The following is a 17,774-nucleotide window of genomic DNA, read 5'->3' as shown; positions in this document are numbered from 1 at the left end:
TTCGCGTGCGTAAATTTTTCTCGATTTTCAACTTAGTTTCTTTTTCGGCCATCTGTTTTTTTTTCCATTAGCGGCGCCCGTTAAGATTTCGTGATTATACGCCACAGATTTCCTTGATCAGAATGGATGGTCACTAGTCAGGTTTGACGACAACCGCACGCAATTCGTAGGAATCAGTGTTGAACTTATCTTCTAGCTTTTTCCGATGACTGATGTAGAGAGTGCTGGATTTTTTTAATGTACTCACAACATCAACGGTGTCCTCTCTCTGCGATTGCACGATTCTTTGCCGGCAGACTAATGTCTATGTTGTTTAATAAGAATCTAATCCGGGTAAAGGAACATAATATTGAGTGACTGCTAATCATCTACGAGAGAATACCTCGTTTAAATTAATATGCTTTTCATGGTGTATGATTTCTTACTCTTTTCTGGTATATGCAACCCACAATGGCTTTCCACCTCCTGTGGTTAACGAGACCAACATTCCCCGCTAGAGAGAGGTTTTTTTCCTTTAATTATCAATTAAATTCATTCCCTGATTCGTTGTAGTCAAGTCATTTCGTATAAGCCGTAGGGCGAGATGCCATTATGTTCTCTTACAGACTGCAGACGACATTACACTTATTTGCGATTATCAATAGAGAGACGCTGTCTGCTATTGATAGGAGGCACAATAGCTCGACTAAGACAATTTGATGTGGCGAAAAGTGCATCCCACATTAGAATACTACTAAGGTTCAGAATTAAAGTTACATCCACTCAATCACATAATAAAAATAGGATTGGGAACCTTTCAAGTTGTCGATGGGCATTGTCTTTCACTGCAGACAGTGATTGAGCTGCGTTTCGCCAAGAAATGAGTAGAAATGTTAGAGACATAGTGTTTATTTTATGATAGACAGTCATGCATTCACCAAATACATCTGATGGAGCAAGAAACACAGGTCAGTTGTGGACCTGAGGACGTCACACACCGGCTGCAGAGCGGATCCAGGAGCGCAGGTTGCCGACGCTGGCGTACACGGCCGGCGCAGACTCACAGGTCTTCGCCCCCCAGGAGACGATGCCCACTTGCATGTTGCCGCTGACCAGGGGGCCGCCAGAGTCTCCGTTGCAGACGCTCTTGCCGGCCTGACCAGCGCACACCATCCGCGCGGTCACCTCGGAAGAGAAAAAGCTCTGGCAGTAGGAGCGGTCCGAGATGCTGATGTCGACCTTCTGCAGGGTGGAGGCTGCAGGCCCACCAGTCTTGGTCCTCCCCCAGCCGGTCACCGTCACCGCCAAACCAGCCGCCGGGTCGTAGCCGTCTGAGGGCAGGCTCACCACCTGGGCGTTGCTGCCGAGCAGCGACCCGGACACCTGTCCAACACACAGACACGTCACCAACTCGACGGCGTAGTACACACAAGAACAATACTGGGAGCCATACTTGAAGAGTGTCGTGCTCAGAGGTCCAGCCCACAGCCGCTGCCAGTTTGCTCTCGGACGAAACGAGCCTGTGGGGTCATCTCACTGGGTGGTCTCGGCAGTGACAAGTGTTGCGAACGGCGATGTATGAGTGGGGGATAAGAAGCGGTGCCTTGTTGAGCACTGCGGTGGAGTATGATGTATTGGTTACGCATCATTTATTCTTAGAAGGGTTCAAAAGGAAGGAGAACGTGTGAAGAAAGCTTGACGCAAAAAAAAGAACGAAAAGGTAATAATTGGTTAGCATGGTCAAAGTTGGCGTAGTTGAGATGAACAGGTGAGGCGGAGGACAGAGAGAGAAAGTAAGAAGGGAGGGACAGCAATACGGACTGGGAGAAGGGCATGGATAAATAGTGGGAGATATGATGAGATGCACACGGAAATGTAGGGCAAGACTCCAGGGAAACACAGCCTACACCATCATGGACCCACCACCAGCTTGCACAGTGTCTAGATGAGAACCTCGGTCCATGGCTTCGTGGGGTGTGCGTCACAATCGAACGCTACGATCAGCTCTTACCAATTGCAATCGGGACTCGTCTGAGCAGGCCACGGTTTTCCAGTCGTCTAGAGTCCAAACGACATCTTCACGGAGCCAGGAGAGGCACTGAAGGCGATGTTGATCAGTTAACAAAGGCATACCCGTCGGTCGTCTGCCGCCGTAGCCCATTAACCCCAAATTTTGCCGCTCTGTCCTGACAGATACGTTCCTAGTACGTCCCACATTGATTTCTGCGGATCTTTCAGGCAGTGTTGCTTGTCTGTTAGCATTGGCAACTGTACCATGCAAAGGCGATATCGAGCTGTTAGCAAAGATACGTTCGTCGGTCGCGTGTTGCCTTAACCCACTAACGCCAAATGTCGTCACGCTGTCCTAAAGGATACGTTGTACGTCCGTCATTGATATCTGCTGTCATACCATGCGGTATGGCTTGCATGTTAGCCCCGATAACTCTAAGTAAACGTCGCTGCTTTCGGTCAGTCGTTACAGTGATATTTTCGTCATTCTACTGACACTGTCGATTCCGGAATACTGAATTCCCTAACGATTTTTGAAACAGAATGTCCCATGCGTCTTGCTCCAACTACCATTCCACGTTCGAGTTCTGTTAATTCTTATCGTGTGATCATAATCCCGTCTGACACCTTTTACATATGAATCACCTCAGTACAAATGAGAGCTTCGCCTGTGCATTGCACTTTTACACCTTGTGTATGTGGTACTGCTGCCATCCGTGTATGTGCCTGTTGGGTAATCTGGGTAGCCAATTCATAGACTCGAACTGTCCAGAAAATTCTTCAAACCAGTCACCAACAATAGTAATCAGGTGGCTACCGCATTCTCGTGGCAAATACGATGTGCATTACTGCAAATTCTCTTCAGTTAGTCGAACATAACTATTAACATAGAATGGTTACTTCAGCGTGGCCAGAAGTTCCAGCTCATTCCATGTACACACAGCCCTCACCACTATGGAGTCACCACCAGCTTGCACAGTGCTCTTTTGGAAACTTAGGTCCATAGCTTCGTGGGGTCTGCGCCACTCTCGATCCCTACCGTCAGTTCTTACCAACTGATACCGTGAGTCATCTGACCAGGCTACGGTTTTCCTGTCGTGACCGCTCTAGTCACGAACCCAGGAGAGGCGCTACAGGCGCTGCCGTGTTGTTAAATGGCGTCGGTCGTCTGCTGCACTGTCATAACAGATACTTTCGCCGTACGTCCCACATTGATTTGATCGTTTACTTCACGCAGTGTTGCTTTTCCGTTAGCACCAAGAACTCCACGCAAACGCCGATGCTCTCAGTATTAAGTGAAAGCCTCCGGCATTTTCTGTGGTAAGAGGTACTCATTGAAATTCGGTATTCTTGGTACACCCTTGACACTACAGACTTCGGAATACTGAATTCTCTAACGATCTCCAAAATGGAATGTCCCATTCGTGTAGTCCCAGCTACTATTCCGCGCTCAAAGTCTGTTAATTCCCGTGTCCAGTTTACCACCCGACTGCAGGCTAGTCTAAAACAGATAGTAACATTTCGGTGGAACATCTGAGGCTCCGTAAATATCTGGGTATCCCAAAAAGTGCTTTGAAAAGGTTGCCTTTAACGACTGTTCATATTTCAAACACTTTTGACTTATTCCTACATAATTTACAGCAAAATTGTATCTGTCATACGCTAATTTCAGTGTTTTGAAAAGCGTTTAATGCGGAGTTAAATTCTGCGAACTTTTCACAAAATCATGTACATTTGACTGCTACGGAGGGAACTTTCCATATATGCAAAGAAACGTGCCGCTCTTCTCTTGTTAGAACACTGGATAAGTCCAACGATACTAGCTGGAACACTCGGTTGGTTGGGGCAGAATTAGTACAAAGGCATTATTCGGCACTGTGTGGAAAAAAGTTACCTGTGTGAGGAGATACTTGTCGAATTTAAGAAATCAGTATCACATTGATAATCAAACTAATTTCTCTTATCACGACATCTGTACCGTTATGTTACTATACTGACTAACTCCAACCCAGCGTTCATTACCGGTGACGTTTTAAAAAATCACCCCTTTTTCAGCTGCTAAAGAAGGTTTGTACTGTGAGCAGACGTCGTTTCTAAGTCGAAAACAAACGGGAAAAATATTCCTGCTTTTCACGAGGTCGCCAGAACAATTTTCAGAAAACAAGCATGCAGTTCAGCTTCCATATGAAATTTCACTTCCGCTGTTGTCATTTTCGACGAACGACGATCACTTTTACTCTTGGACAACGTGGATGCTCTTCTCCTTATACACAATAACATGACTGTCAGAGAACAACGATTGAACGTGTATGTTCACAGAAACTATTATCGCGAATTAGGTTTCATTTTCTGTTACTTGTAGTTCTGAAATAGTTTTCGATTGTTGCTCTTGTTTGTTGTGTGGATCTGACTTACCCAAATTGTTATAATGTTATAAGGGACAGTCTAACGAAAACGAGACTGTTGGAAAAAAGTAAATAAACAGTTTATTATTTCAAAAGTAATTGCCAGAACAGTTAACACATTTACTTAACTGTGCGACAAGACGGTCATTGCGTTCGTGGTGAAATGTGTACGGTGGCCTAGGGAATCACGGTAGTACCAAGGCGTGGACCTCTTCGTTCGAAGCGAACCGAAATCTCCGAGATTCTCCGTTCAGAACTCTGAGAATATAGATATCACAATGGGAGGGATCGGCACGGATGTGTAAAGTCTTCCCAGCGATATATGGCAACATGTGTATCCGTGTTTTATTGAAAAGGTCATTCCGAATACGGTGTAGAAAATTCGCTGGGAAGCCCTTACAGGTCCTCCACAAAGTCCTATCTCTCACGACTCGATTTTAACATTTTTCGAATCCTGAAGAAAGATATCCGTGGTCACCGATTTGTTTCGGACGAAGAGGTGTTCAAATGAGCACAGTCTGCTTCCGTAGACAACCGCGAACATTTTCCTTTTAACGCATTGGTTGTCGTGTCCACAGTGGGATAAATGTTTCTCGGCGATTATTTTTGAAACAATAAGCAATTTACGAAATTTTTTCCCAACTATTTCGTTTTCTTTTGTCCACCTCTTGCAACAATTTAGGTACGTCAGACGTACAAGACATGCAAGAGCCATTTCACAAGTACAAGCCATTGGAAATAAAACTTAATATGTAAAAATAATTTGTTTTTCCTCGTTCATTCATTGGTGTCCGACAGTTAACTTACCAAGAATCAAAGGACTAGCAACGATTGTCTAAATGTAAATGTGATCATCTTTCGTTGTGAATGAAGCAGGCGGAGCTACAATGTCATATAGAAACCGAATTGATTGTTCCTCTTTGTGAATTGCTGACGGGAATATTCCACTAGCTAAGTGTCATACGCCAGTTTGTAGAAATGGGGATATACTGTAGCAATTGGGGAATCCTGGCTGAGACTTTTTGAGGGCGCTACTTTTTATGGAATTCAGTGTTGCATACTCTCTAGATTGGAAAATGTGTCTCACTGTATCAATATTTTGGTGATATGCATGGTGGCTACGTATCACAGATTTATTTCTGAGGTGTCAATTAGTGCTGCTCACCTGGATAACGGAAATGTCGTAGTCTGTTGTCTCGCTGTCGTACTGTGCGTGCATGTAGCCAGAGGACGCCTGCAGGACGGATCCTCCGCTCTCGCGGACTGAGCTGCCGACCCGGAAACTCATCCAGGACAGAGCGACGCCGTCCACACAGTGGGCCGCCGACAGCACCCAGCTGGAGCTGATGATGGACCCTCCGCAGTTGTGCGAACCCAACTTCTGGAAGGACACCTGCCACGGGTAGTCGGCGGTGTCGGCGTTGGTCCCCCCAATGATGCGGCCTGAGCCCTTTGTTCCCCGCAAGGCTGGGGAAGGCAGGGCCAGGGCAGAACCCAGCAGGCACACCAAGAAGAGGGCGAGGCGCTGCATTGTGGTAGCGGCGGCGGTGACTCCCTCCCAATACTTTATATACCATCTGATGTGCAGATAAACAGCACAATATAAGTTTCGTCATCCCACTTGAGCTAAATCTCTGTCCTTGAAGCTGTGACAGTCAGCGTACTTCACTCAGCGAGATACGCCAAGGCGATACAGTGCTAGCTTAATTTCGATACAGATCTCGAGCAATTACTTTTTGCCCATGATGAAAGTGTTTCTTTCACAATGGAGACGTAGAATAAGCTCTCTAACATTTACCCACTCGGCGAGGTTGGGAGATAATCTCTTTTTGCTGATTATCTGTTCATCTGTCATTGACAGTTTGTTGTGAATGCCTACATGAATGTTGGTCATTGTGTACATGAAACATAGAATAGAGAGGTTTCCAAGGTAAGAGCATTTCTGACCTTGGGGCTTAATCAGAGTGTTAAAATAGAGATTTACGGTACATCGCAAGTTGAGAGGTCGGACATGCCTCCAGACGTGGGCACCCTATTATCTGTAGCCAGCCGGTCAAAAACTTGGTTTTTACAGTGGGTCATGCTATAAGGTGATCTGGCACTGTTCATGGTCATTCGCTCATTTGATAGGGACGTTAGTCTTTGCGGCATTATCTTTAGATAATCGTTTCGCACTGAAGACTGTGAGTTCCACCACAAGTTGTTCAGTCGCCTAGTAGGAATGGCTTGTTTACCTAGCGCGAAAAGACAGATTTTGTTTGCAAATTACGAGCATTATTTCTTGACGTGTCTTTTGTAGTTGACTGATCAGCGCACAGGCATTTCAAATTTCATGCCTCAGATACCTGGTTAAACCTGAAACCTTAAATTAACTTTTTCTTCTCGAACAGCTTCAAGGTTCCATCGATCTTAACTTCCCAATCGCACGGGCGGACCATTATCAACAATAACACATAACAGCGAATACATTCTCGAAGTTAATCCAAAGATTAATGTTCACCCACTGCATGAAACCAGCTTTCATCCGAGCGCTAGTCAAATACTGCCGATGAAATTTTCTTCTATGAATAGAATTCGAAAGACATCCTTAAAGTCCATTTGTCAATAATAGCAAACACCTAAGACTACTTGCATAGCTTCTCATCGCAGTTTTGCTGTTGAAGCAATTTAATTTCTCCACAGATCATTTTTACAAGGATGTAGATCATTTCATGATATTAAAATACAGTTGCAAAAAAAATAACATATATATATATATATATATATATATATATATATATATAAAATGAGTAAAGTATGCACTGAGAGAAAACTGGCACTGAGAGTAAAATAAATAAAGATAAAAGTAATAGAGAGTAGCAGAAATGAAAATAACGAGAAACTAAATATTAAAATTGGTGACCCCAAAGTCGACGATGTGAAGCAAAATTACGAAAGTCGGACGTAACGAGGAGGATTTAGGAAACATACTAGTTCGGAAAAAGATGGCATTCCTAGTCAATGGAAATCTATCAGCATCTGTTCTGAAAAACTGCTTTTGGAGCACAACACTGTACTTAAGTGGAAAAGCAGGAACTGAAGAGAATTAGAGCGTTACAGATTTAATGCAATAGAATAAGGTGAAAAAGTAGGTGGACTGGTATGAGGAGGTTGTCTGCAGAATCGGCAAGGAGACAAACATGTGAGAAACAAGTACAAGTAAAATGGATGGGATGGTGTCTTATTTTTAATGCATCCATAGCAGTCTGATGCTATTTGTTGTCGGATCCCAAAATCAACATGTCTCGATATTTAGGCGATGCACCTGTCTATGATTGTCGGGAGAGACGCTGTCCCATTGCTCAAAAGTGGGACTTAGCACCAGTAGTGACTCTCCCGAGTCATATTAATGTCAAAATTCGGCAACAAACCCTGGGGACTTTCAGAACTGTTACTCCCGTTACGCATATACAGTTGCAGTAATTCCCATAGTATCTGAGGGAGATGGTAGCAAGGGCTAATCTGAGATTGAGAGATTAGCATTAAAGAGGAATTCATTGGTAGCCACAGCAAACCAGACACGAAATTTTAAAGAAATAACAGGTGTAGTCTGGAATGATCCCGTAGGTTCACAAATTTACGATTGGTCAATAGAGAAACACCTGGGAGAGTATCATGTACATTGTTTAATTTTATTGTAACCTCAACATTACATATTAATAACTGGGACTTACAATACATATATCTTAGCTGTTCAGAAATACAGGAGCTGAGTAGAAGTTGTCGTGTTCAAGTGAGCCAAGATTGGTAATGAATACAAGGTATAATTTCAGACAATGGCTTTAATTCTGAAATAACTTCTTTAGAAATTTTACACAGGGACCTTACAGAAGTTCAGCGACTTACGATGAAAAGCTGCAGTCCCAGTTTCTTTTTACTTATGGTGACCAGTTTCTATCAGACTACCTTCATTTCAAAGTATCATGTGATACAGTCACACCGTTTGCAGCACTGACATAAATAACTAATACCTAGGCTCACTCATCTATGAAAAGGGAGCAACACGTTCCTTTTTTCTTGAGAAAGTAAGCTAGCATGGAATCGGTTTTCTAGATCAGAGTAGTATTCTGAAGCCACGAATAACTATAATTCGAAAGAGTAGATCAGTCGCTCTCCCAATGGGAAGAAAGAAGTCTCAAAGTACTCGACGAGTACAGAACTTCGTTTCGAACAGTGTAAATTACATCACATACACAACATAAGTCGTTATCTTATCAGGACAGAAAATAAGAAGAAATAGTATGATAGTACATAAGAAAATATCTCAACGCTTCGAGGTGGCTGTTTCAACTACACGTTTCTCTTTCTTAGAAAAGACTGCGTGTGTTGGCGCAGACTGTGACAAAGTGAAAGGTAGTGGATGATGTGGAAGAAGAATCTTGAACTCTGGTCTGTACAGATATTATATGAGGCATACTTAAATGAAAAGGTGCGAAATATCGTAAGAAACAAACGGGTTGAAATTTGGGTATGCAAACGTAGTGTTGCCACTTCTCCCTAAAAAATTCAAAGCTGTGCTCTCAGCAGATGAGGTGATGCTCACCGTCTTTTTCAGCGTCTGAAGCTTATTACCGAATTGTTCGAGCTCGCAAAGACCATTAATAGTAACGTGCACTCTGAGACACTTTGCAGTCCACACAATTGCCTCAATTAGAAACGGCCTGGGCAGGCCACGGAGTATATAATACTGCTCCACGATGACGCACTTCCAAACGTCTCCGAGATCATCCCAAAGTGTATTGGCCAAATTCAAGTGGTAGTAGCTTGAGCACCGACCGTATAGTATGACCATACTGCACTGAGATGTCCATTTGTTTTGTGATATGTGCAAATGGACAAAACATCTGAACGGTCTTCACATTTCCAGGGTGTTAAACAGACATTCTAGATAAATATGAACCTGGCCCTGTAATGCTGCTAATACGAGGTGCAATTAGAAATGATGTTGTCACATTACTAGAATACACAAATTAATAAAAGTGAAAGGTTGGGCTCTATTCTAGGAAGACAAAACAGCTATTCTATTTTCCATTCTACATATAATTTATCACTGTGCTTTCAGGGGTCTAGTAATATACAACAATCTTGTTCAATTACTTCCAACACTCAATAACAAAATATTTAACTCTTGGACAAATTTAACTGGCTATTATTAAATTCATTATCTCCACATATAAATTTTTTATCACAAGCAAGAATGATTAAAAAACTTCATCAGTTAACTTATACCAACAATGGAATAGCTGGTCAATGCACCGAGTTGGTAGAGAACAATGTTACTTTTTAAAACAATGAAAAAGTCTCATTTACTCCATGCGAGGGTAGGTTAGTATCCTAGCTTTTGATATTCAATGGTCAGTTTCTTTGCCCGCAAAAATTCCTGCAGGAATAATTAACTACCTCTTTAGTATGTGTCGCCATGATACGTGAAGCGTATCGTCCACATTTCACAGAAGCAAAGTTCTCAATGCCCTCGCTGTTTTCCACACACCTGTGCGGTCTGCTGTTAGACGAGAGAGATTCCCGAAATTTGAGTTCTCAAATTGCTTTTATGTAATGGGGATCTCCCCACCTTGTCTTGTCTGCAACGTACAGTTTGGCTTTAGCCAGTCGCCATGTCGTTAGAGGTGAATTCTATTTTTCTTGCCAGGTCGCCGCCTAGCCCTGTTAAAATCATCCAGCCACTTACCCTCGGTGTCGGCCATATTTACGTTAAAAGGAACAATGTGTTGTTCTGCCCTTATCCCTTTCTGCACTGAAGCTCGCCATTCTCTTGTTAAGTGGGGTTTTCCAATGCCATTAACCATCTGTTCGGTTCGTCTCCAAAATGCGTTTCACTTTAACTTACTTATGCATTCCCCTGTCCTTGTATTCGTAGATCTTGTTTTGTCACTTTTTGGTACATGAGATTACTGCAGTTGCTTTTTGTTGGTATAATATAATTATTGTTTTCTGAGGGTTTTATACTGTATCGTACTATCGTTATGGATCAAGCTAGTGTAAGTCCTTAAAATGCTTTTTAGTTTGGTTCTGCTAAAATCAAAAAAAGTATCAAAGGGACGCTCTTGAACATGGAGGACTGGCTGCTGTCACAATCGCGGGAATTCTGGGAACAGGGAACCCTTCAGATCAGGAAGCAGTGGGATAGTTGTGCTTAGGCCTCTGATGATTACCTATGAATAAAGACTACAATGATACCGACTGTGTTCTTTCCTACCTTTTCGTTTGAATATACCTCATACGTAGACTACTTTAAGGCTCTTTCTGCCAACAGCATTTCATTCACACTGTCTGCTACTGATAATAATGATGGGCAGGTAACTTTCAGTTCAATGAGGTGCATTTGCGAAAAGAACATTGAAACTTAGAACGAGTATTTGGTCAGTTACAATACATATGTGGGGCTCCTTGAAGCCAGCGAACAAATGTGTAAATGACAAATAGACAACCCACTAATTTGTCTGGTGAAACTCGTTGCACAGTGCACATCAGTGCAATTAGCGACAGTATTCTGTGGAGTTTCATACGGATTCAGAAACATGAGGCTGGGAAGGCTTTACAGAAAGTCTTGTGCTAAGACCAGTTTTTGTGACCAAATAACATTTTATGATTCTAGCATACATCGTTGAAAAATACTGTATTTATTATGTAGTTTAACGACAATACTTATTCTGCATAGTTAACTGTGAGAAAGATGTTTGACTAATATTTGTATGATAAGCATTTTCCAACGTAACTCCAAGTCAGTCCAATTCATACATTTCGATAACTACATGTGGTGTGGAGAAAATCAACCTAAAATAGAATACACATTATTGTTACACCCATTTCACTCGCGCACCTTGGGAAACCTCCACTTTCAAACACATCTGATGCTAATACTGATGAACATTTTTCAGGGATACTTCACAGCTGGATGATGTTTACACCCCGACTCATATACTCTTAATCATCTGCGGACACACGAGCAATCTCATGAAACTTCCTAGCAGATTAGAAGTTGATGCTAGACCGGGATTCGAATCTGGCACGTATCATTTCGTGGGCAACCCTCCTGACGACGGAGATATCCAGGCATGACTCATTACCAATTCCTACAGATTTACTCCCACCAGTAATTTTCACCTAATCTCTAAACTTCACATACGAGAGACGGAAATGCCCATGAAAGGCAAGGTCCTGCGTTCGAGTCCCAGTGCAGCGCACAGTTTTAACCTGACAGATACTTTCAATAGATATAAGTCTCCTCTGAGCGAAGTGATAATTCTGTAACGGTTACATGTATGCTTATGGTGTCTTAGAGTTTATCCTACTGTACTACTAAAGATGTAGGATGCATCAGCATTTTTTCCACTGCAGACAACGGCCTAAAATTGAACGATATGTTTTGCATAGGATTTGAATGTGAAAAAGTAGTGCATTCAGATTTTAAATATCACCCCTTTAATGTGCCAGGATGTGAAATTTACTTCACAGTTGTGGCAGTCAAAACTTTGCGAAACGATTGCTCTCTGAGCTTAAACAGCATGCTGAGGAAATTGATAAGGTTTACGAAAGATCACGTTGGGGTATGAATAGTGTTTTCTTAGTTCTGGCATGGTCTTTATTAAGGAACGTTACTTGGCAACGAAAAACGAAATGCACTGAATACTACAGTTTCCTTGATAAATTTCGAGGTGTCTCTCACTCCAAATGCGAGCTCTCTACATAATGCCATCATATACTTGTTACTGATGATTATAACACTCAAATCTTACATGAAGCCGAGATAAATCTGGAAGCGACCAATTCAGCGGTTTAGTTCTTGCCTGTAAGTACTGGAAACTGTTTCATTTCAAACAGGGTGACCAAAATTTTTACGTAGCTGTTTAGACATTCATGTAGACCTCCCTTCAGACGTGGCTACCAGTTTTAGTTTCTTAGGATCTACCTCACAATGATAGAAAATTTAAAGTCTTTACATTCTGTGGTGTTTTTTTCTGTACGGAAATATGGGAGAGTACGTGACACTCCAAAATTACTCTTCGCGATAACTACTATGTGGTTTTAGTTGCGCTCAAACGGTGTGCCATTCCGAACATGGAACATTAACTACTCCAGCGAGAGAGGTGGGAATTTTTTGGGCGCGTGCAGGACTATTCGTGAAACAACTTGGAACTCTTTGTGATTGTGGCAGAACTATTCTGGTACGAAGGTCGTGCAACACACAGTCTGAGGGTGGCAGATTTTTATATTGTGCATAGGTTCGAGTGGAATCTAAATTTCAGGAGTAAGGATATGGAGTTGGAAATTTTAACCGATATAAAGAAGGTGTAATTTGCGAGCGATTTCCCCATTAGATGACTCTATAATAGTGTCTACATTTAAGATTCAATTATCTAGAACACATCATGATTAAATTTCCACCATTGATGAAGATTGAGAAATTCTATTAATCTGAGAGATAATATAGCACATGACATTACTTTCTGTTACAAGGTCTGCAGTTAATGGTACACAATTAACTAGAGAACGACTGACTCAACTAGAAAAAAATGTAAATGTTTGACCGCTGTGTTAACAACATTATCAAATAACAAAACACAATAAAAAATATAAAGGGCCTACTGTTTTCCGTGTTAAAGGTTAGACTTCCGTGCAAGAAATCTGTTTAGTCTATCATGTGCGGACTGAGCATAAATTTCACATATAATTGTTCCATTCTGATTTCTGAATCACCCATTACCACAATACAGTGTTATTATATACGGATACTGATATATTCAAATAATAATTAAATAACTTTGATCCATAGAAATGATGATTTGTCGACGCCATGCATTTGACACATCTGAATATGCGTCCAAATCGTCGTATGGTGTCATACGAAGCGAAATGTAGGGTATCGATTGATGAAAGTTGAGTACATGGATGTATCTTTGTGAGTATTACATAGTCATGTGCTAAAATATGCCATTACGTATAATCAGTTCAGAGTAAGTTTCATTGTTTCCCATCTGCTATATTATTTACAGGCAGTGTTCGTATATAAGTTTCCAACTTGATGTGACGATAGAGCGTTTTGCAATGCATGTGCTAAAATATGCCATTACGTATAATCAGCTCAGAATAACTTTCATTTTTTCCCATCTGCTATATTATATACAGGCAGTGTTTGTATATAAATTTTTAACTTGATGTGATGATAGAGCGTTTTGCAATGGAAGGGACAGCATTGCACTCTTTGTGCAGAAGGGTGTACTACGTGTAATTGATTTGAATCCCACCAAAATATAAACTGGGACCCAATTTTTTGGAAAAGGTTAATATTTAATGCACAACACAATTAATTTCGACATTTATTTTTCACATCAATGGATTTATTGCACACTTGTTTCAATCAACTTGCAGAAGAAAGCGTGTGTTAATGTACTCTGTTTCAAGTGAGTGTCGTCAGAGTTGTTGCCAACATGAGGTTGTGGAGGTGCATAAAGACTCACACATATCGGTCAGCAGACATCAGTGGCAATACTGAAATAAGATATTAAAAAAGACTGAAGAACAAAATGCCTTTAAATGCGCCTTATGTAGCAGCAAGTGTGACAGCTGGTGGTAGTTACATGTAGCACTACGCAGATCAGTGGTTTGACTTCAAAGCGATGTGTTCATGAGTAAAATAAGCATTGTAATGAGAAATGTGAAGAAGTCTCGCATTCATGTAACTAAAGTGTTGCATGGTGGTTGGCATTACTTCTTAAATTTAAACAGGTCATTATTTTTGTTACATGTGGATGGTTACTATTTCTGACGTTGATTAACACTTCATACATCAGTGTATAAATGTCTAAGATGGCTCTAATAATGAGAAACAATACTTCAAGGCCATAGAAAGTCTATCGGTCGTAACGATTTCATCATCGACCTTCATGATAAGGGGCTACTTTGTTCAGGAGCTCTGAACAGTGACGTGTTAACGTCCTGTCGAGATGATAAAAACATTTCAAGTTTCATATTGTGAAATGTTGATCTTCGCTCAGATGAATGGAATTATCTCAGCTCTTGTTCGTCATATGAAAGTAATCTTCTTCTCTTGATGAAATTATTATCTTGATATAAACGAACAGAAGTCATGAAGAACGTTAAAGTTAACCCAGGTATTACGCATCACTGTTGCATGACGATTAAACGCCTCTCCCAGAGAACACGTGTCACAGCAATGGTCTCAAGTACTTGATTCCTTTCACAGACTTTCCTCCCTTTTCAAAAATGTACCATATACAACGCCTTGCTGTCTCTGAACAGGTGTATTTGTGTTATGTTCTCTAATGGGATGCAAATGTTACAGCGTCACTGCTGAGTATTATTGTCGTCTGTAGAAGTACCTCCAGTTTTTTCCATTACGGAATTTGGAGTGTGGCATAAGTCTTAATGAAATGGACTTAGGGAGGCTATCTAATCGGATCAATGATTATTTCCATAGAGTACTGACTCGTTAAGTCTACTGTAGGTTTCCTGTACGGTAGAAGGTTTATGGTCGACAGCTAGCGCGACGTGTTTTTATAGTTATCAAAGACATTGAGTTACGTCACACAAAGAAGCCTCTTGTTGAATTGTCTCTTTCCACATCATTGCGAAGGGACGCATTCATGATCTATGGAACGAGAATTAAGCTAATTTAATCATTTGTGCTTTAGTTAAGTATATAAAGGTTACTAAGTTAAAGTCATTAAAATGAAAATGTTTGTTGGTTTTCATTATACTTATAGCTTAGTTTTGGAAAGTTTTTCCTTAAAGGAGTCAGTGGCTGTTTAGATGAACCTTTAAGAATTGTTGAAATTTATGCTGAGGGCAGTCTCATATTCTTCACATAGCTTCTATTAGACTATAGTACTGGCTACTCTTTGAGTTCAGTAGGAAAAGCCTCTCACTGTCAGCTAACAAATGTTCCCCTACTGATAGCAAAGTTACCTTAGAATCAGTCATGTGTAATCATTATGTTTTTCCTATGGCATTCAATCAAAACACTGCCTTGACGCATTTCTCCATACGTCTATCTTGTGGAAACCTCTTCATCTCTTAAAACAACTGCAACCTAAATACATTACAATTTGTTTATTCTATCCAAGCCTTTTTCTTCCTCTACGACTTTTATCTCCAAACTTCCTTTCATTACCGAAATGACATTCCCTCGAAACCTCAGGATCCGTCAATGGATCCCTTCTGTTAGTCTAATTGTACTATAAATTTCGCTTTTCCCCAGTTCGATTCAGTACTTTCTCCATAGCTATTCAAACTAGTCACACAATCTACAACACTCTTCTTTAGCACCGTATTTCAAACCCCTTTACTTTCTTCTTGTGTGAACATCTTACCGTCTGTAATGGTACTTGAATTACGTAACCATTACGGCACCTCTTCTGAACCTCTCAATACCAGTCATACTCTACTGTGTTTCTGTTAACTACTTAACATATTTCTGAGAGAACATTTAGATTTCATTTCATTTGTGATACATCGATATGTTTATATTGCAATGATATTATTCTTATGTGTATTCTTTCTTTTGTCACTATGATCTTTGATGTACTTGTAACTCTGATTTTTGGGCGCGTAAGCGATTATTAGTTAGTGGTTGAGTTGTTAGAGAGTCGGACCTTGAGAAAGTCAAGTGTTGGACGTCATGTTGGAAAGACGCATAACGTAGTCAGCTTATAAAATGTGAACTTTAATAGTGACTGTGATGAAGATTTTTTCAAGTATGTTTTGTATTGTGAAGTGATGTTTTGTGTTTATGTGATATTGTAATTGAAAGGAAGTGTAACTTAAATTTGGAGTGCTGATTGCTATTTTTACATCACCATTATCCTGCAAAAGTGTAATCTTCAAGAATGATTTGTGAAGCGCATCTACAAAACTTTTAAATATAGCAGAATAAAACCTACGCCTCTTTGCATCCGAGCTTGGAATCAAACCACCTAGGTTTTCAACGATTGAGCCATGATTTTACGACGAGACCAGCGTGGGAAACACAAAAAGATGCCTAGTTTTTTCATTATTGCATGATATGGCCATTAACTGTGTAGTAATGACACCTGCCACATAATATGACTGTTGTTGCCCGATAATGCAGTATTTAGCAGCGTGTGCAACACCACAATCGTTATTAAAATTTTGACCTTTGTTGTTGTAGGGTTGTTAGAACGTGGGTGCTCTTGCCGGGATAGGCAGCACTATATATTCAAAAATTAACTGTAGATGTGTTTCAGGGAAAAGTACACAGTGAATCTGTTATGAAAAACACCGACAAAAATCCGACAATCAAAAGGAAACAACCACAGGACGAAAAATGGACGCAAAAAAACAATGGGACGACAAAGGATTTAAAATAAATACTACGACTGGATTCCGACGGAGAAGACTTCAGCTATAAGTTAAGTAAAAATTATAACGAATTTTGTGAATTGGTACTGTCATTTCTAGTGGTTCATTTTCTGTTAACAGTTAATAATGGATAAAATTAATGCAGGAGAAGAAATTGGAAAGGGGGATCCAAAAACTGATAAGTTAGAATAAATTATGCAGCTTCTGAGTAAGCAGAATGAAAACATAAATAATTTAAAATCTGAATTGAGGTCTGAAATTGACGAAAGGTTAGGGGAGAATTTGAATAAGCAATTAAATGCAATAAAAACTGAGTTAACTGAGGTCAAAATACACTGGAAGGTAACTTAAAGATGGTAGAATCGAGGGTAGACAATGTGGAGAAAAAAGTAACGCCGCTTTCACACTATACGGTTTTGACCGTACGGCAAAAAGCCGTACGGCTGTAGGTGTGAAGAAATGTATGGCGCCTTTCACATTATACGGCGACGGCAAAATGCCGCTGCCGTGCCGTGCTGCAGCCGTGTCTTGCCACTACAACAGACGGTCGCCGTACGGCAAGTTCGACAACAGTGGCCTACGTGACTAAGTGCATGCTTTCACACTGGACGGTTTTGAGCCGTACGGCGTCGACTAGTTCGTTGTAGTGTCGTTTTATTCATTTGTGTTTATTCTTGTTTACTGAAAAGTGTAGAAGAATGGATGAAATTGATACTGAACTTTTGATAACCTTGGTGGAAGTAAGACCTGTTCTGTGGGACAAAACTCTAGATGCGTATAGAGATCGTATTGCTACAAAGAATGCTTGGCGGGAAGTTTGCGTAGCACTGAAGCAAGATTTTGATGAGATGGAAGACAAAGATAAAAATGCGTTTGGTAAGTATTTATTTAATATATTAATATTACATTTAATACGTTTTAAACAGTTTTTATTTAACGTTATAAATTTTATTCTAAAAGTAAATCGTTTGTTTATAAGTA

At 40.7% G+C, this 17,774-nt stretch overlaps 1 protein-coding gene across 1 annotated transcript; it reads right to left on the bottom strand.

The window, feature by feature from the left end:
- Positions 1 to 969: 969 nt before the first annotated feature.
- On the bottom strand, positions 970 to 5,925 carry LOC124545691 (trypsin alpha-4-like). Its single transcript, XM_047124637.1, has 2 exons — positions 5,560 to 5,925; positions 970 to 1,362 (listed from the first exon to the last, which is right to left on the bottom strand). Exons 1-2 carry the CDS (start codon positions 5,923 to 5,925, stop codon positions 970 to 972), a joined length of 759 nt encoding a protein of 252 aa, XP_046980593.1.
- Positions 5,926 to 17,774: the final 11,849 nt, after the last annotated feature.

This window comes from Schistocerca americana, chromosome 8 (assembly GCF_021461395.2).
Source record: "Schistocerca americana isolate TAMUIC-IGC-003095 chromosome 8, iqSchAmer2.1, whole genome shotgun sequence".
In the NCBI taxonomy this organism is placed as follows: domain Eukaryota; kingdom Metazoa; phylum Arthropoda; class Insecta; order Orthoptera; family Acrididae; genus Schistocerca; species Schistocerca americana.
This window is presented reverse-complemented; position numbering and strand designations above follow the sequence as displayed.

Coding starts and splice junctions, on each gene's coding strand:
- LOC124545691 (XM_047124637.1), bottom strand. CDS start 5,925: ATGCAGCGCCTCGCCCTCTTCTTGGTGTGCCTGCTGGGTTCTGCCCTG. Junction 1,363..5,559: donor ACGACATTTCCGTTATCCAG/GTGAGCAGCACT, acceptor TGTGTTGGACAG/GTGTCCGGGTCGCTGCTCGG.